Source organism: Saccostrea echinata, unplaced genomic scaffold (assembly GCF_033153115.1).
Source record: "Saccostrea echinata isolate AGI-Se365-2 ecotype Australia unplaced genomic scaffold, CSIRO_AGI_Sech_v1 ptg000022l, whole genome shotgun sequence".
In the NCBI taxonomy this organism is placed as follows: Eukaryota; Metazoa; Mollusca; class Bivalvia; order Ostreida; family Ostreidae; genus Saccostrea; species Saccostrea echinata.
In genome coordinates, this window is record NW_026889771.1 from 12,260,028 (window position 1) to 12,278,006 (window position 17,979).

Below are 17,979 nucleotides of genomic sequence, written 5' to 3' on the forward strand. Positions count from 1 at the left end.
AATATTTTTCATTCAAATCATCATCAGAAAACCACAGTCAATCTTTCATAAGCTTACTGCTCAACAAGTGTATGTGAGATTGAGTGTGCTGGTCTCTGATGAGGCACTCAAATATTCTTAATGGCAATGTGGGACAAAATTGAATTTTCTTCATTTTGAGAATTAAATTTATTAAACTTTTCTAATGCTCCTCCCCCCCCCTTTCCCTCAAAAATACAAAATTCCAACAAATTGGGCAATATCAAATAACAACCCAATAACAAAAACTACACTTATGATGTAGCTAGTACCCACCTCTAAATAGGACATGGTCACTTTGTAGGACATGTCCTCACTGGTCCTCTCCACTTCTAAAAATAGATCATTGAGGGCCTGGGCCATGATTCCTGGCTCATCATGTGCCCCCAGCATTGTGTAGGTCTTTCCTGCACCTGTTCATAAGTTTGAAAGTTAATGAATATGCAAGTTGAAGCTCAATTTTGGAGTGGGTGCTATGGAGTATATAAGTGGAGTTGCATTGGGGTATTATGCTTTTACTGTTAAACAAGTTTACCTAAAATCAGTAACAAAACCTAGTTTAAAACATATCAACTCCTTAATGGCCTAATTTTCTTGAACACCTTTTAACAAAATAAAATTTTTTTATTCAAATAAATGAAAATTACATGATGCAATACATAACAGCATCCTATATTTCATATGTTAAATATTATAATTATATGTTCATGTAGATATAAGTATAATCTGATTAGTCAAGAGATGTTTGAAATGAACATAAAGTTACCCTCTAAGATTATACTTTCAAGTAAATAAGTCTAAATCTGATTGGTTGAGAGATGTTTAAAAAAAAAACATAATGTCACCCCCTGAGAACAGAAACTTTACCCTTGATGGAAACATTACTTGACAACGGGTGATATAATAAAACAGACAAGAAGCCCATGGACCATAATACTAATCTGAGTAACTTAAGTTTTGCCATTCGTCATCAGATTTTAAAAAGATTTCCAAGCTTCATTTTGAAACTTTTTAAATTAAATTATAATTTTATGAGTTATTGTTCCTTGTTGAGTTGCGGATATCCTTAAAGTTCATTTCTTATATAGTCCCATGTAAAACTTTGATCCCCTATTGTGGCCCCACCCTACACCTTTGGGCCCTGATTTGAATCTACATTATATTAGGAAGATTTCAAATAATTTTCAAACTTTTCAGGGCCAGTGGTTCTTAAGGTTTTTAAAACTTTTCCTATTTACTTTGATCTCCTATTGTGGCCCCACCCTACCCTGAGGGACCATAATTTGAACAATTGAGAATCTACACTTCCTCAAAAAAGCTTTTACATTTATAGTTTCTTCTTTTCTGGTCCACTGTTTCTTGACAAGAAGACTTTTAAAGAATTTTTTCATATATTTCAATGTAAACTTTTGATCCCATGTTGTGGTCCCACCCTATCCCCTGCAGGGGCTATGATCTGAAGTAGAATAAAAACTATCTCAGAAAGTTTTCAAATAAGTTCCATCTTTTCTGGCCAAGGGGCTCCAGAGAAGATTTTTTTTAAATGACCCAATCCTATTTCTGCTTTTTCTTGATTATATCCCCTTGAAAAGGGGACTTGGCCCTTTATTTGAACAATTTAGCCAAGGATGCTTTGTGCCAACTTTGGTTAAAATTGGTCCAACGTTCTTGAGAAGAAGTAAAAAATGTGAAAAGTTTACAGACAGACGGACAAACAGACAGACAATGGGTGATCAGAAAAGCTTGCTTAGCTTTCATCTCAAGTGAGCTAAAAATTGCATGCAGTTGAGTGTAACTTTGAAAAGTGTTACATCTCAAAAGCCATTGTTAACCTTGGCTGCATTTTGGTTGACAATGGTTTTCAATGATACCATTTTAACTCAGAACATGCAATATTTATGTTGTGTATTAAGTGATCTACTGTAATTTGAAACACATAATTAGCATTTCTAAATATGGACCAAATTCCCTCATCTCCAATACATCTATTACCTTATATTTTATTCAAGATGAACATATTAATCAGAAGGTAACCTAAGTCAGTTAACAACATTACACTAAGTGTATTAGGCCAATAGGGTATTGTGATGACATAAATGTGTCAGTTGTATATGTAAAGGTGAAGGGAAGGGAAAATTTCTACCTTTATTATTTTCACCTAAATTGATATCTTGAAAAAATAATTCTGCTCCATTTTATACTAGCCCAAAACCATTTTGTTTGATTGGTTTGTGCAAGATTGCATTTTGGCCACAGTTTTGTTACACTTAACGACAGATGCTACATTCTTTTTTTTCAAAAATCATGAATAAAACAACCAAATATATGTTTATATAAGTAAAATGAATAAGTTAAGGCAAAATATTTTCATTTTTTCATTCAAAGTTTCTTAATATCCTATAATGTCATAAAAAATGTTTAGATGTATAAGGTCAAAGAGATTTGCAACTGTTTGAAATCTCACAAGATCTTGTGGTCCTATTGTTTACTGTTTTCAAATCTCAAGCAATTTATATCATATAAATCTTTAAAATTATCAACTGAAGGATAATGAAGGAAAACCTTTTAATTTATTTTGAAAAACACTATTCAGAATGTTCCATTTTTGTAAGTTTCTCTATCTGATACAGTAACACAGGAGAAATCAGAAATAGCAAAGATGGCCTGTGGTTGGCCATGTCTCTGGAGATTTTACCAATTTTCGATCAATGACCTCTTTAGTTTGCCTAGTTTGCTTTTAATAATCAATATATAGTTTTAAAACTTTACAAATCATACACCAATTTATAGTGAAATTAATTTTTATTTAACTCAAGATTGAAATACACAACCAATAAAGAGTAATTTTTAGGATATTGCCAAAGCCATGACATACTTTTGTAAATTAACATGTTAATCAGCTGTTAATGGTGTAGCTGTGAACTCCGAACTCCGTTATTTATGTCTCTAATAAGGTTGATTGCAAAAATGAAGAAATGTGAATATCATAGTACATCTACAATTTCCTAATATTTTAAACATTTGCATCATTTACAACCCAAATAAGTCCCAAAATATATAAATGTACCAACTGAATTCATGCATGCATCCAATTTTTTGTTTGTAGCAATTTGTGTCCTTAATATTTTTTTTCTTTTTGCCTTTATCCTTGAAGGGCAATCTTAAAAATGAGATAATTATATACAAAATGATAAAAATTTTAACATAAAATTCCTGCAAAACTTTCTAAAATAACCATAATTTTTACACTGAAAAAAAAACCCCAAAACATTCTACTGCTTAAGTATACGATCTAAAAATGAGTGGGCAGCATTATTTTTCATAACAGGAGATCATTGTAGTTTTCTTCTCATTGATTTCTTCACACTTTCTAAAAATACTGTGCATTTAAGCTATATATATCTTAGATTTATTATTAAAATTGGATACTATTGCTAATGAAAATAAGACAACTATTTATTCACAGCAAGAGGAAATTGGAAACAAAGAGATGACAGTGAAACCTTGCACACTGTTATTGCTCTTTGAAGTAGATTATATGACCACTTCAAATGCTCCATTTATCTCAAGCTGTTTTTCCATTTGTATTTGCTAAACACTCATAATGGAAAAATCCATGATAAAATCAATGCATGTACCTTTATGAAATCGGTAGGTTAATAAATATGGCTTAAAGTGTCCATTTGCATCAATTCCATAATTATTTTAAAAGATCCAGGTTGGAAAAATTATAAAACCATTCATTTATAAGTGCAAAAGCTTCACAAAAACATAAATTGATCCTTCCAAGTTTTGCTGAAGTGGTCAATGATATTGCAATTCAAAATTAAATGAAGTTTAAAAATGTTAAAGCTAAAAGCTACTGGTATAAGGGTTGCTAAAATGTTATATACATGTAGTACAAGTACTATAGTTTTGGGGCAGAAAACCTCATTAGCAAATGCATTTGTATATGTCCAACTTAATCTTCTTTCTTTCTTTCTGTGATTTGAAATTTAAGTATGGGCATATCAAATCAATTAAACAGCATAAAGACCACTGGACCCTTACCTGTGGCGCCATAGGCAAAAACAGTGGCATTATATCCCGAAATTACACTGGGAATCAGAAACTGAGAGGTCGTTCGGTATACTTCCCCCTGTAAAATATAAAACCAACATCTACATTTAATGACCTCATAACCAATACCATTATTTCACACCTGTTCTCTTGGAATATCTCCACTGTTTGATATTTTTTAATGTACATATATGAAAGGGACTGTGATTGCTCTGTAAGAAATATATAATACATGTTAAAATAAATGTAAACCAGACAATTCAGTAGTTTAAAGCAAGGGTGTCAAAAAGGTCTATCTCCAACAACCCCATTCTTTAAACGTGTCCATTGACACAATCATCCATTCCAAAGATTACTGATATATCTACTATTGAAATTTTTGCATTTCTGTGCTTAATTATCTATATACAAATAATGATTATATATTTTAATCTTGAAATACATTATTTAAGTCAAAATCGAGCAATATTTTCTATTTGGTATTTCATTTTCCTTTCCTTATAGGCATTTGAAATATCTCCCATTCTATTTATTATTAATAAATATTTACTTTTCAACAAGTATTGGCTTAACAAAACCTGTCAACTTTTCATTCAAAATTTCATCAGGAATTTTGATGTAGCTAATTTTTCTAATATCATGATACAAAGTGACTCTACGTCCATGTGTAAAAACTAGCCCAAGTACAATTAGCTTCTCGTATTCTACCCACCCCGATCTGTCTGTGGTAGCGCAGGAATTTTCCAGACTAGATCAATATATAGCTATTGTCCACAAGGCTTAAAAATTTTCATATATATGTATATAATCTATGAATTATAAATAAATGGAGTCAAATATTATGCATTGATAGGCAAAATGTATTGATTATTTTTAATTGTATTTATTACATAGGAGAGAAAAATTCATGAAAATTTCCTTGAAACGATGCAACTTTTCCCTGAGGTAATGTTAATAAAATGCAATAAAATTTTCTCAATTATGAGCTTTTTCCCTTTTAAGAAAATTGATGGAAATGCTTGTCCTCATTGCAATAATAAATAATTGAGTGTAAAGGAGATGGGTGAACAAGGCATGCAAAATGCTTATCTATATCTCTGAATGTATAAAAGTCATATTCAGTTTGTAAATTTACTACTTAGCGTAGTTCTTATCATTGAAAGGTATGAAATTATGTAAAACAAAACATTTTTGTGGAAAATTCTTTTGGCAAAAATCATTCTACGATTTAAAAAAAAAAAAGTATTCTTTGGGTTCGAACCCAAGCAATAAAAATCCTGAGTATCAATTTTCCTATTGAGACTAATACGCTAACCACTACACTATACCTCTAATAACAAATATAGTCATTTCATATGCGAACTTCAAATATTTCTCAAAAAGATACGAATGTTGTGTCATAAAAGTGTATTTTAAAGTATAGTTTGTCTTCACTCCATGGTTTTGTTAATTGAAGAATGTGTATTTTTATGCATACTTTGAGTATAATCTTTCAAAAAAAAAAAAAAAAAAAAAATGGGGCAAAGACCAAATCATATGGAAAAATTGTTTTAGTATGAAGAATTGATCATTTTTACCCTCTTTGGTATATGTATGCTATTTCATAGACAAATAATTTCAACCTTTGTGAGATTGTTGCGATTTGTGAAGAGTCTACATTAATGTTAAATGAAATATAAAAAAAAATTGTCATAATTAAGATTTAATTTTTCACTTTGTCGCATGATAACCATTTTGCTCCCCTTGTTCGCCCATCTTCTTTGAATTTTTTCAAAAGTTACCTGGTACATGTTTTTCCTGATACACACTTCTACTATGTATATATACATACTGATTACCATATGTACTGTTAGTAGTTTATTTCTATGACAAACTACTAATATATTCAATCACGAATGAAAATGGTCAATCTATGCAAGTACAGTTGTTAATGAATGTTACTAAATGAGTATGTGTTGCAGTACACATAATTTACATACACATACATGTATTGTACAGTAAGTAATTCCTGTGGCCTAGCTGAATTTTTTTTTAATTTGATCCAGCAAATATAAAATTCTAATTTCTGCATTTGAATTTTTGGGGATTCCATTTGATTTTCAGTACATAAGATACAGTGTATATCAGGTCAGAGGGGAGACTGAAATTCATCATTTCTGAAAATGGTGATTACTAGTCATAAAATTAACTCTTAGAAATGACTATTAAAGCTCATGATTTATTAAGATAATGAAAAAAAGAACAGACATAAAATATTCATATTTCATCTTTTTGAATCAAATTGGTAGGTCTGGACACACTAACTATCTCACTTGTATTACCCCGGTGCATTACTTTTTTTGCTTTCAATTGTTTGTTACGACATTTTTCTACACATAGGTCTATTGCAAGACAGCTAGCAATTTAATATAACTTAATTATTATTGCAGTAAACAGGGTGGAAAAATTAACTTGGGAATGGAAATACATGTATGATGAAAATAAGTCATTTTAACAAAAATAATGAAATGTAGCTTGTAGAAATGACAATAATCCATCTTTTTTCAATATGATGGATTTCAGTCTCACTCCTGACTGTATATGATTAGAATATTTTGAGATACTGTATTATTTTTCCAATTTTGACAGAACCAGAAATATATGCAATAAATGAACAACTGCAGATATTACCCATTACATGAAAAATTTATGAATTCAAAAACAAGACTTCTCTGGCATTCCTGTCTGAACTATAGCATCCTAACTAAAACTTGATATATGCCCACAATTCTATGTTTTTGGACTATATGGCATTCTAATTAAAACTTGATAACATACGGCCATAATACTATGTTCTTGGAGTATGGCATTCTAACCAATTTAGAACATGACCACAATACTATGTTCCTGGACTTGAAAATAAAGTCATTTCTTTGATATACATGTATAACAAACAAAACATTTTTGTTCAAACACAGTCATTAAAATTTCGATGCCAGCAGTTGGGAAATGTTTGAATCAGCCAAAAATTAAAATGCTTTGAATGACCTGACAAACAAAACAATATACTGGTAATGTTTAAATATTTTTCTTGGGCTACCAAAGGGATATATATATTAAATAATGTGTTTTATCTGTGTGACTTGAAGTGGATTTAAAATTCTTTTGTTCCTTCTCAAAGAAAGTCAAGCAAACAACATGTAAATAACATTAGAAAAAAAAGTTGTATACAAAAATGGTTGTTTCTCCCTGTGAGTGTTCTCAAAAGCAATAATAAGAAATATTTAATCCAAAATATTCACACAGTGATTTATTAAAGTTTACTGCGTGAAATTTAGATGTGTACATAAATATTAATAATAATAATATCAGGATTTAACTACATGAATATTAATAATAATAATATCAGGATTTAACTTCTTTGTGTGCATGCACACACAAATATTGTGATCACCTCAGATTAGGGCTATAACCTTATTGTTGTTCTTTTTAAATCGAATAAAACGAGTCCCATTTGAGGCAATTGGAACATTACAAATTGTTTCCTAAAGCTACAATTTCCAGGTCAAGTAAATGCCAAGTGCATGTTGGAATCAATTCTGTTCAATATCCTGATTCCACAGGTCTTTCGGAAGTCGTATTTCCCATTTAGAACTGCAATTGTTAAAAAAAGCTAGAAAATTGTTTACCCGATTCAAGAGCTGGGTACTTTTATTAATTAACTGCATTTTGCAACTTGATTAAGCATGAAATCTGATGGCAAAATAATGTCTTCTTAGCATTGTATAAGGGTATTTATTTCAGTCTCATTTACTGCTCAGATCTGATTACCATTTCTTGAAGTACATGCATCAAACTGCACGCATTGCACATTCAGCGATTGTTGTGAACTTGGCAAACCCTTACACATTTAATCCTCCTTTAATACATTTTGATTTAATCTTGTTTGAATGTTAACTCAATTTACGCGATGGATATAATACAAGACGCTTTTTCTCTGAATTTTCATTGTTGGTAATTCTAGGTTGTTGTTTTTTTTTTTTGTTTTGGTTATCGAATTATCTCGCATTAAAATGTATTTACGATACAAATTATCAAGTACAAATGAGTATAAAATTTAAACAGGATTCCTTTATTTCATTTTTCAAATTGTTATACAGATGTACATGATAATATTTTCAAGATATCTAAAAACTGCATGACTTAGACTTCATCTCAAATACTTTCAAGTTTTTCCATTCATAACCCTCTCAATCCCCCCTCAAACCCCACCCCCTACCCCCATTCCTTTCTGTTCATTTTTCTACTTCAGTACTAGTTAATGCCTTAATGGCACGTTTTTGTCTTTTTGTTTAGGTGGTCATGCATGCATAACAGTTTGTGAATAATACATTTGTGTCTGGATTAAATCACAATGAAATACCAACACTATACAGTTATTTAAGCCTTTAACCACAGGCCAAGAGAGGACTGGATAAACTTTAGTATCAACAGTTAATCACCCTAAACCAGTATACTAAACACAGTACAATACTATCAATAAGTACTAAACCTTGGAAAACAGTGACTGATGAGTAAATAAGACCACACTAAAGGGACTCCTAAATTTGGTTAACCAGCATGTATATGTACATCGTAGACAGGGATGAGCGATTTTATCGGTATACCAGTATATCGCTATTTTTTGTTGCGTGATACGTATCATGATACGGAGACTAAAGTACCGGTATTTGGTACATAACTTTAAATTCCGGAAATTATTCATTTATTTGTTCAAACTATTGAATGACAATTACAGGAAGTGTAAAAAATGTTGGAAACAGTTAAACAACGGCCTCCAAACATGCTTTAATATATTAAATAAATAAAAATTTAAAAAGTAAAGTTATGTTTTTATAGCAGATTTTTTAGAAATACTATTTAAATTCATTTGAAATTGTAGTAGAAATCGTGTGTAAAAATATCACGATCAATCTTGATATTTTGGGGAAAAAATCGTGATATATCACGATACGAAATTTGTGCCGATACCCATCCCTAATCGTAGATTACAATTACAATTTCATTGTGGAAATCTAGGTTTAGGATTGTCTTGTCAATGTTTCACAGGTCTCTAAGACGTGTTGATTACATGTTTGCTTCATTAAGCTTTTATCTAAATTTGAATTCATATAAACATTTAATTTCACATTTTTTAAAGTTTTTTTTATAGAACATATCTATTTACATACCTGAGAAGCACCACCATCAAATGTATAATCGAAGACAAACTGCTTCTCTCGAGAACGATTGGCTCTCAACACGTCCTCGGGGTCTTCCATGGGGTCCATCAATACCACCATCTACAAAGGAGGATACCAAAGATTATCCAGACTATAAAGATTTTAAACTTTCAAAAAATTTCAAAATTTAGCTTTTTTTAGATATGGTCTACCATAAAAGAGGAAAAGTTTTGTGTTGATTAATAAATTTTTTGCAATTTGTTTCAAAATGATGAAGATTTATTTCTGTGTTTTATAAATTTTGTGAATTCACTTCGGAACTGTAAAACATTGTGTTTTGTTTGCCTTTATGGTGAATCATACAGAATTTGTATTTCACCATTCACCTGGCATGATAGCCTGAGTTTTACTCCTGACTGTTCAAAAAAATAAGAAGAAAGGACAAAAAATTGGAATAGAAAAATAATTTAAAAGCACCCTCTAGAGAGGGGGTAAATATGAATTCAGTTTGTACAAAGACACACATCCAAAAAGCATATATTGCTCACTTATACATAAAAAGATACCAGTACATGTATGCTGAATGAGGAAGCATTGCTGCTTACAGTGTACTGCAGACAAGCAGACAGACAAAACAAATGATGAAAAGACAGACAGAAAAGTCATATTGTGTGTTAGCTTTGTATATTCTTTAGATTTTTCTAAATAGTTGATATTCTTCATGTCTTTAATTTCAATGCAATCTTAAATTCTGGCAAAAGGAAAACACTGTGGTGTTGCATGAAATCTTTTATGTGTGTGCATGAAATCTTTTATGTGTGTGCTCTAAATTATATAGCCCTTGTATTTCTTTTTTTTTTGGCAAGGTATTAATTTCCACTTTCATTATACATGTATACAGACACTTAAATCCTCACATTCACTGCTATTATGCAGCTTTCACCATACATGTATGCCAAGATTTAAGTTGAAAGTAAAATTTCAATTCATCTCTAGGGTTACATGAAAAAGAGCAAGAGTATCTCTTTATATATATTTAAGTAAATTCTTAATTAATTGCTGGTGGATTTGTTTGCCTTTTTAAAATTGTAAATTTATTAGACCACTCAATCTCTCAAGGGCAAAACACTCTTTGCATGGCATATACATGGAGACCAAAATTTCACAATATTTGAAATAATATTCTTAAAGATTTTGTTTGTGTCATTTAACACATGTAGTGCTTTTGAGAAATTTCAGCCTTTGATCCCTATATTTCCCATTCTTTCCTTTTCACAAAACCTTGAGATGAGTAGATGAACTCGAAACTCACAACTTAAGGGTACTCTTTCAAAATCCTTAAAATCATGCCATGCTTTTATATAAAAAAAGGCTCAAAATAACCTCTTCATCCTGTACGTATTCTTATTAAAAACACAAACTAAACACTTCATTATTACAAATATAAATGATGTCCTTAAGTGTGACCTATAAAAAACTGAGGCCTTGTATTGCTAATAAATATGTTTTGGATTTTGAAAAGCAATTTCTTTGATTTGTTTGGACAATGACAAAGTCTTTTCTTATATCATTTCACCATTCCATTTGACATTCTGTTGAGAAAATGAATCAAGCAGAAGACCTTTGTACAAACATCAGTGTACTTTAATATGGAGAATCAGTGATTGATATTTTTGATTGCCTATGATCCAAACTAATTTACACGTCTTTCATAGGGAACAAAGTGTGTAAACACAAATTCACGAGCAATATTTAGAGTGAACAAACTGAGAATACCCCTTCGTTGTTTGTCCATAACAATACAATCTAAAATCAAAACTATCTGATATTTACTTCAAATTTGTTCCAAAGCTACATAACGAAATCACTTAGCTGGGCTAGAATTCTTCAAAAAAAAATTTTTTTTAATGGTTCCAAAATCACACAAGTTTTTGTTGAATATTATGAAAAATTATTAGGCAATAACTTTTAAGCATTACAGTGTTTTTTCAACATTCTGAACTGGAATGGAACAGCATTATTATACTGGGTAACAAGCTTTTAAATACCATACATGTATTTCAAACAAAGTTAAAAAAAAATTCTCACTCATCGTCGGAATTTTAACCCATGGGTTTTTTTTTCTCTGTTAAACTTATTTCAACGAAGTGGAGAATAGAGAAAACCTATGGGTTCCAACAACGACACTAACTTGAAATAGAATATATAGTTTTGATATATAAACCATAGGAAGAGTTTAAATCTGGTAGTTACTTTACTTTCTTTCTCGTAACATAAAAGCATGGCAAGTGTGTCAAAATTACCATGAAATTAAGTAGACAATTCAAAATGTGAAGGCATTTTTCCTTGTACATCAAATTATTGATGTAAAATTCTACACCAAAATAGGAGAGACATTCGAAAATTTTATTTGTTCTCATCATTTAACAGTATCTCTTGGATTTATTATCTAGCTTAATACTTATCTGAAATCAAATTAGTGTCAACAGCGAGACTATATACTATTTCGGATACTCTATTGAAAAATCAATAAAAATCAATGATTTCCATCTTGATTGTAACATTAAGGAGGGACTCATAGAAATAAAGCATTGATTTTATACACTGGGAATATATTCTTGGGATCCTGAGTTGGAATCAATATATAGATGCTTGTATAAGCCTTAGTGTCACATGTACCCATATTAATTCTTTGTCACATCATTATCTTCTGACAAAAATATATTTATCACCTGCTGATCAAATATTCATGTCAAAATAGGCTTCTAGTCTCTCAACTCACCATGCATAAATTATATGTTCCTAATTACAATACCTACACTGTTAATGTTGTTCAAAAATTATTTATGGGAAGTTTACTGCTTCTCTATCAAGCTTGTCTCAATGCTTGATACCTGTTTCAGAAACCTGTATTATGTAGTTGCAGGTGAAAAACCATCCCATGCTTTGATAGTCTCAAATGTATTCTTTATCATAGTTGTAATAATGGCTCTACATTTTTCATGAGAGTTCAAGGTTTTCAGAAAACAAAATTGACCTCCCACAGTGAAAAGAATGAGTATAATGCGAATATGATTACAAGCCATTTTTAACCTGTGCTATTAAAAAGTCATGTCTTAAACCAATCTCCCTGATCACCTACGTAAATTTCATCCCAATTTTCATCATTACGTTGATCGATTGGAATAATGTAAAGCAATAAAACGTGCACTTCAAATCATCCTCCCCATTTCTCACAAACAGCAAAAGATAAGTAAGAAAATGTGCTTTTAGTCGTTTTCTCTTTTTTCCCTTTTTCTACGAAAAATTTTCATGAAAAAAATGTACATATATAGGTATTAAATTTCTAGCTTGTACGTAATAAATGAAATTTTTAAGGTAAGAGTTGAATCATGTATCAGTGCATTTAGCCATTATTTAGAAGGAAAAAAATTGAAATTCAATAAATATGATTCCCTTCCATCTGTAGTTAATAAAGTCATCAACCTGAATTATCAATAATTACTGCTCATACCTTTTGATTATACATGTGCATCATAAACTAGTACCTAGCTAATATGTAGATAAATTTGGTAGATTTGGACATATGATGTATACATCAGCTGCTAAAATCATTGTAGGTGTAACAGTGCTTTAAGAGAATTAATTTATGAAGCACGAAATATACTCTTAAAATTCTTAAGGGCAAGGAATGTGTAGGAAATGATCTTAATTCCATCTGAAGTGTTAATTGCATATCTCTATGGGTGGCATATTATAACAGATCTAACATAAATGATCCATTTGACTCTATACAGATAAGAAATTTTAGATAACTGATTCCTTTATGGCTTGCATATTACCCTGTGTTGCATGTCTTGCAATTGTATACTGTATCATACTAAAAGGTATGTTTTTCCTCCCTAGCAGAATATCAAAGATAACTGATACATTTAATGTCTACTGTATCTACTAAAAAATATATTTTTCCTCCCTTACAGAATATCAAAGGTAATCGATTTATTTGTACATAAAATTGTCTACATTATCATACTCAAAAGTGCCTTTTCCTCCCTTACAGAATATCACAGGTGACTGATTTATTTGTATTGTTCATATGATAATGAAAATAACAAAATTTCAAAAACAGTACTGGTCACTAAATATGATTACCATAGTGGTACTTGTTATCTTTTGTAACAAATTCTGACAAAATCCAGTATACATTTGTACACAATAGCGGTACTTTACCAACTTAGTGGCGTATTCACTACACACCCTATGACAGTGTTTCATCTCTAAGATCTACAGGTGGACACAGACTACAGTAAATGTACGTATAAATTAATGCCCTCAAAATTTAATGCAATCGACCTCTTCAACTGAATAGTGCAATCATAAATTATTATACCAGAGTTTTAACAACATCTATTAGATTTGATCATGTAATAGCATCTGCACAAATCAGTGGACAAGAAACAGCACAAAAGGTGCTAAAATAAGTCTATTTACAGTACTTCATTTAGAACTATTTACCTTTTTCTGTACTTTGTATGCTATCTGTGTGGCTCCTTGAAGAATTTCATCTTCATTCAATGGCCTTATCCTGAGTGCCACCTGTAATTTGGATATTAATTATTTTTCATTTAGAATAGGCAGAAAAAACTTCTTCTTTTTTTTTGAAAATACAGAGAAATGCAATGTAATGCATATTTCACTATTTGATGTTAATACTTACGAATCCAACATTAATACAAAAAGAAGAATGCATAGAATGCTAGAATATATACAATGTATTTATTTAAAAAAAATTTAGTTGCTGCATATGAGCATATGAATATAAAATATTTTAGTTACAAATGAAAAGAATCATTGTACCTAGGCATCTTAATCCACAAAATCACTATCAAAATAAACGAAAAAAAAAATAAAATAAAATAATGAAGTATGAAATAATGTTACAAGGCATTACTACATGTAATTTATAAAAAAAGAAGTTCAGAATTTTTTTTATTCATTCATCGTTATGTAGATATGTAGCTTCAGTATTCTGATGTAATTTTATATGAAATAAATTGGAGAACATAGAGTAAAAATGGATAATAAAGACAATAATTTAGACTTTGAAAAGCAATTCCAATTTCCCTTTTTAGAACCTCCTTGAAATACAATGTGTGTAAATTCAATAAGTTTATTATAAACACCCCTGAACTTTACCTTTTATCAGCTGATCAATTAATATTGTAAAACTTACTGTCAGATTTTGTTCCCCTCCTCCTTTGACTTTGTTCTCTGACATTGTTTAACTTTTGGCTATGATTCCAAATCAAAATAAATTCGCTGGCATATATATTTCCGCTCATCCCATGGCGAAATATTTTTCAAGTCACTATGCAATAAATACTGGGTTAATCCTCATAAACTAGAAAAATGATCATCAAGTCTGGAGAGAATGGAGATCACAGCGATCCAAATTCAAAACGTCCGCATTTTTATCTGCTATTGGAAATCTGCATGCCTGTGACTGACAGCGCTACGAAACCGCTATGCATGATTGGTCGTGATCGTGAAAGAATCAATGCTGATTATAGTTCCTGTTGTATTACTCCGCCAGGTAAAAACCCGATCACAGTGTCAGATGAAAGGTGCAAATGAAACCTTGGGTACGCAGAAAAGAAGATGGATTTTTTGCGCCATGCTACTCAACGTGTTAAATTCGTTTTGATGTTACCGATTCAAATTCCGTTCTTTTCAAAACTACACAACATTATAATCGGATTAAAAGAATTACATATGATTGATACATTTAACGTTATACATTTAATTAAATTAATCTTATTTCTAAACCTTTGAAATATGTTTGCAATGTATGCATTACTAAAAATTATTACTACTACTATGGATACACCGGAAACATCACGATGGTGATAAAATAAACATAAAAATGTATCAGGATGACTTTCCGGATGAGTGTTGAATTTTAACTTCTTCATATTACTGGCGAAACACATCAACAAACATCACATCACGTACATGCATTAAATTTAAAGTGCTTAAGAGCTTTTCAATGTTTAATTTTAGGGTGTCAGATTTTAAATCTGAGTGAAAAAAGTTAAGTTGTTTTTTTTTTAATCGAAATTTATTGATTATCACTTGATAGGATCAACCCCTGTATAAGAAATGATTTTTTTTCTTCCACATCAGTATCAGTGTGATTTTCATAAAAAGTGTTTTGTTTGTTTGTTTTGTTGTTCTTTGTATGTCTGGGTTTTTTTTTACTGTATATTATGTGTTTTTTTTTCTTTTCTTTTTTTTTTTTTGGGGGGGGGGGTTTCGAACGAAATACGTTGTAATTTATGAAAAACAAGTCTACATCACTGAGGGTATGCAACTGGGTGGGTTCCCGTCATCAAGGGTTTATTCTCATTTCACACTGGTTGTAAAATTTCTCCTAATAAGCTTGGTGGTAATGGCGAAATGGGAATTTTTGTGAACACCTTATGAAATTTAGGTTATTTAAGAAATAAATTTAACATTAGGAGAACACTTAAACTATCTTCTCAGTCACTATAACCATAAATTTATCCATATCTAATATTAAATTCAGGTTATGGTTAAATGCATAATTTTCATAATTGACGAGTCCAGCTGGAAAAAAAAAATTTCCCCACTCTTTTAAATTGTATGGAATTTTGATTTTGTATGACATGTATATGTCTTCGAAAAGATCTTGATTTATCATAAAGTATATAGTATCGTTGGAAATTGTCCGAACTCTAAAATGCCATTTCAATTGGGAAGGGGGGGGGTAGGTTAGGTTATAACTTTTTTCCAAAACCAAATTACCATATTATAAAAATGAACAGATCTCAATTAAGTCCTGGATTCTCCACTTATAGTCTGCAAATTATCCTATAATGTTTTGAAGACTTTTCAACAAGTTTTTGGAAAGATGGTATTCCCCGGCAAAAAGAAAATGATCGAATATTTAAAGAATATTATACAGAAAATCCACTGAAAGTTGAGTTTGCCTTTATTGCATCAAGTTAGGTAGAACGAGTAGCGTGACTATCGAAGTCTATATTTTTTTTCTAGAAGTGTATTTTTATCAAATGTAAATTCATCAATTAAAAGGTTTAAGGAGATATACGAGTATCTGTTTCAATAAAAGATACTTTTAATTGGCATATTTAAAGAATGCGGTAAAAAGGTATTCATGTTTTTTTTTTTTTTTATAAATCTCATTAAAGATTATTTCAGTAGGAAGAGCAGAAATAGTGCAGAAATAACTACTTTTAAAATAACTTTAACGTTGTTTAAATTATGATACCCATGTCTGTCAAATCCGGAATGAGATACCTGACGTCAATAGGCATGGTTAACATTTGATATAGATCTTATGACTGCATGGGAACATTAACAAGAGGCCCATGGGCCACATCGCTCACCTGAGCACTTTAGCCAGAGAAAAAGCAGATAAGTTCAATTATATAAGTTGTCCCAGCCTACCACCCCATCCCCGGGAAGGACAAGGGAGGGGGCATGATTTGATCAAACTTGAAGCTACACTAACTGAGGATGCTTCCATATTTTTATGACTAATCATGGCTTTCAAAGATTTTTACAGATTTTCTCCTATACATGTATATTCTTATGTAAAAGTTTGATCTTCTATTGTGGCCACACCCTACCCCAGAGGTCAAGATTTGAACAAGCTTGACTCTACACTATCTGAGGATGTTTCCATATTAATAGGACTATCAATGCTTTGCTGTTCTTGAGAAGATTTTTTTAAAGATTTTCCCTATATTCCTATGTATAACTTTGATCGCTCAATGTGGCCCCACTATTCCCCCGGGGCATATGATTTGAACAAACTTGAATCTACACTACCCGAGGATGCTTCCATATAAATATGAATGATCATGACTTTACTGTCCTTGAGAAGAAGATTTTAAAAATAATTTTTCCTTATATGCCTATGTAAAACTTTGATCGCCCATTGTGGCCCCACCCTTCCCTTGGGGATCAGGATTTGAAAAAAAACTTGAATCTACACTAAATGAGGATGCTTCCATATAAATATGACTAATCACGGTCTTGCAGTTCCTGAAAAAGATTTTAAAAGATTTTTCCTAGATATTCTTATGTAAAAATTTGATCGTGCATTGTGGCCCCATCCTTCCCCCGGGGGTCTTGATTTGAACAAACTTGTATCTACACTACCTGAGAATGATTCAAAATTAATCTGGCTAATCATGGCTTTGCTTTTCTTGAAAGGAAGACTTTTAAAGATTTCCCTATATATTCCTATGTAAAACTTTGATTGCCTAATGTGACCCCACCCAAGCCCCCGGAGTCATTTGAACAAACTTGAATCTATGCTATCTTAGAATATGATTAATCAAGGCTTTGCTGTTCTTGAGAAGAAGATTTTTAAAATTTTTCCTATATATTTCCAAGTAAAATTTTGATCATCCATTGTGGCCCCACCCTTCCCCGGGGGTAATCATTTTAACAAATTTAAAACTACACTATGTAATAAAGCTTTTACATGTTTCATTTTTCTGGCCCAGTGGTTACTGAGAAGATTTTTTTTTTGAAAAAGCCATTAATTTTCACGAATTCTTAATTATCTCCCCTTGATAGATGGCATGACCCTTCATTTGAAAAAAAAAAAACTTAAATACCCTTTTCCCAAGAATGGCAAGTTTGGTTGAAA

General features: G+C 31.0%; 1 protein-coding gene across 1 annotated transcript in view; it reads right to left on the bottom strand.

Annotated features, from left to right (window-relative positions):
* Nucleotides 1–14,923, bottom strand: part of LOC133190415 (kinesin-like protein KIF19) — a 31,589-nt gene extending 16,666 nt beyond the window's left edge. The window contains exons 1-5 of the mRNA XM_061326035.1: nucleotides 14,512–14,923; nucleotides 13,794–13,874; nucleotides 9,288–9,398; nucleotides 4,069–4,156; nucleotides 295–431 (exon numbers count right to left, since the gene is read on the bottom strand). Coding sequence (XP_061182019.1) covers nucleotides 295–431; nucleotides 4,069–4,156; nucleotides 9,288–9,398; nucleotides 13,794–13,874; nucleotides 14,512–14,556 — 462 coding nt within the window. The 5' untranslated portion in view covers nucleotides 14,557–14,923. The remainder of the gene's footprint in view (nucleotides 1–294; nucleotides 432–4,068; nucleotides 4,157–9,287; nucleotides 9,399–13,793; nucleotides 13,875–14,511) is intronic.
* Nucleotides 14,924–17,979: the final 3,056 nt, after the last annotated feature.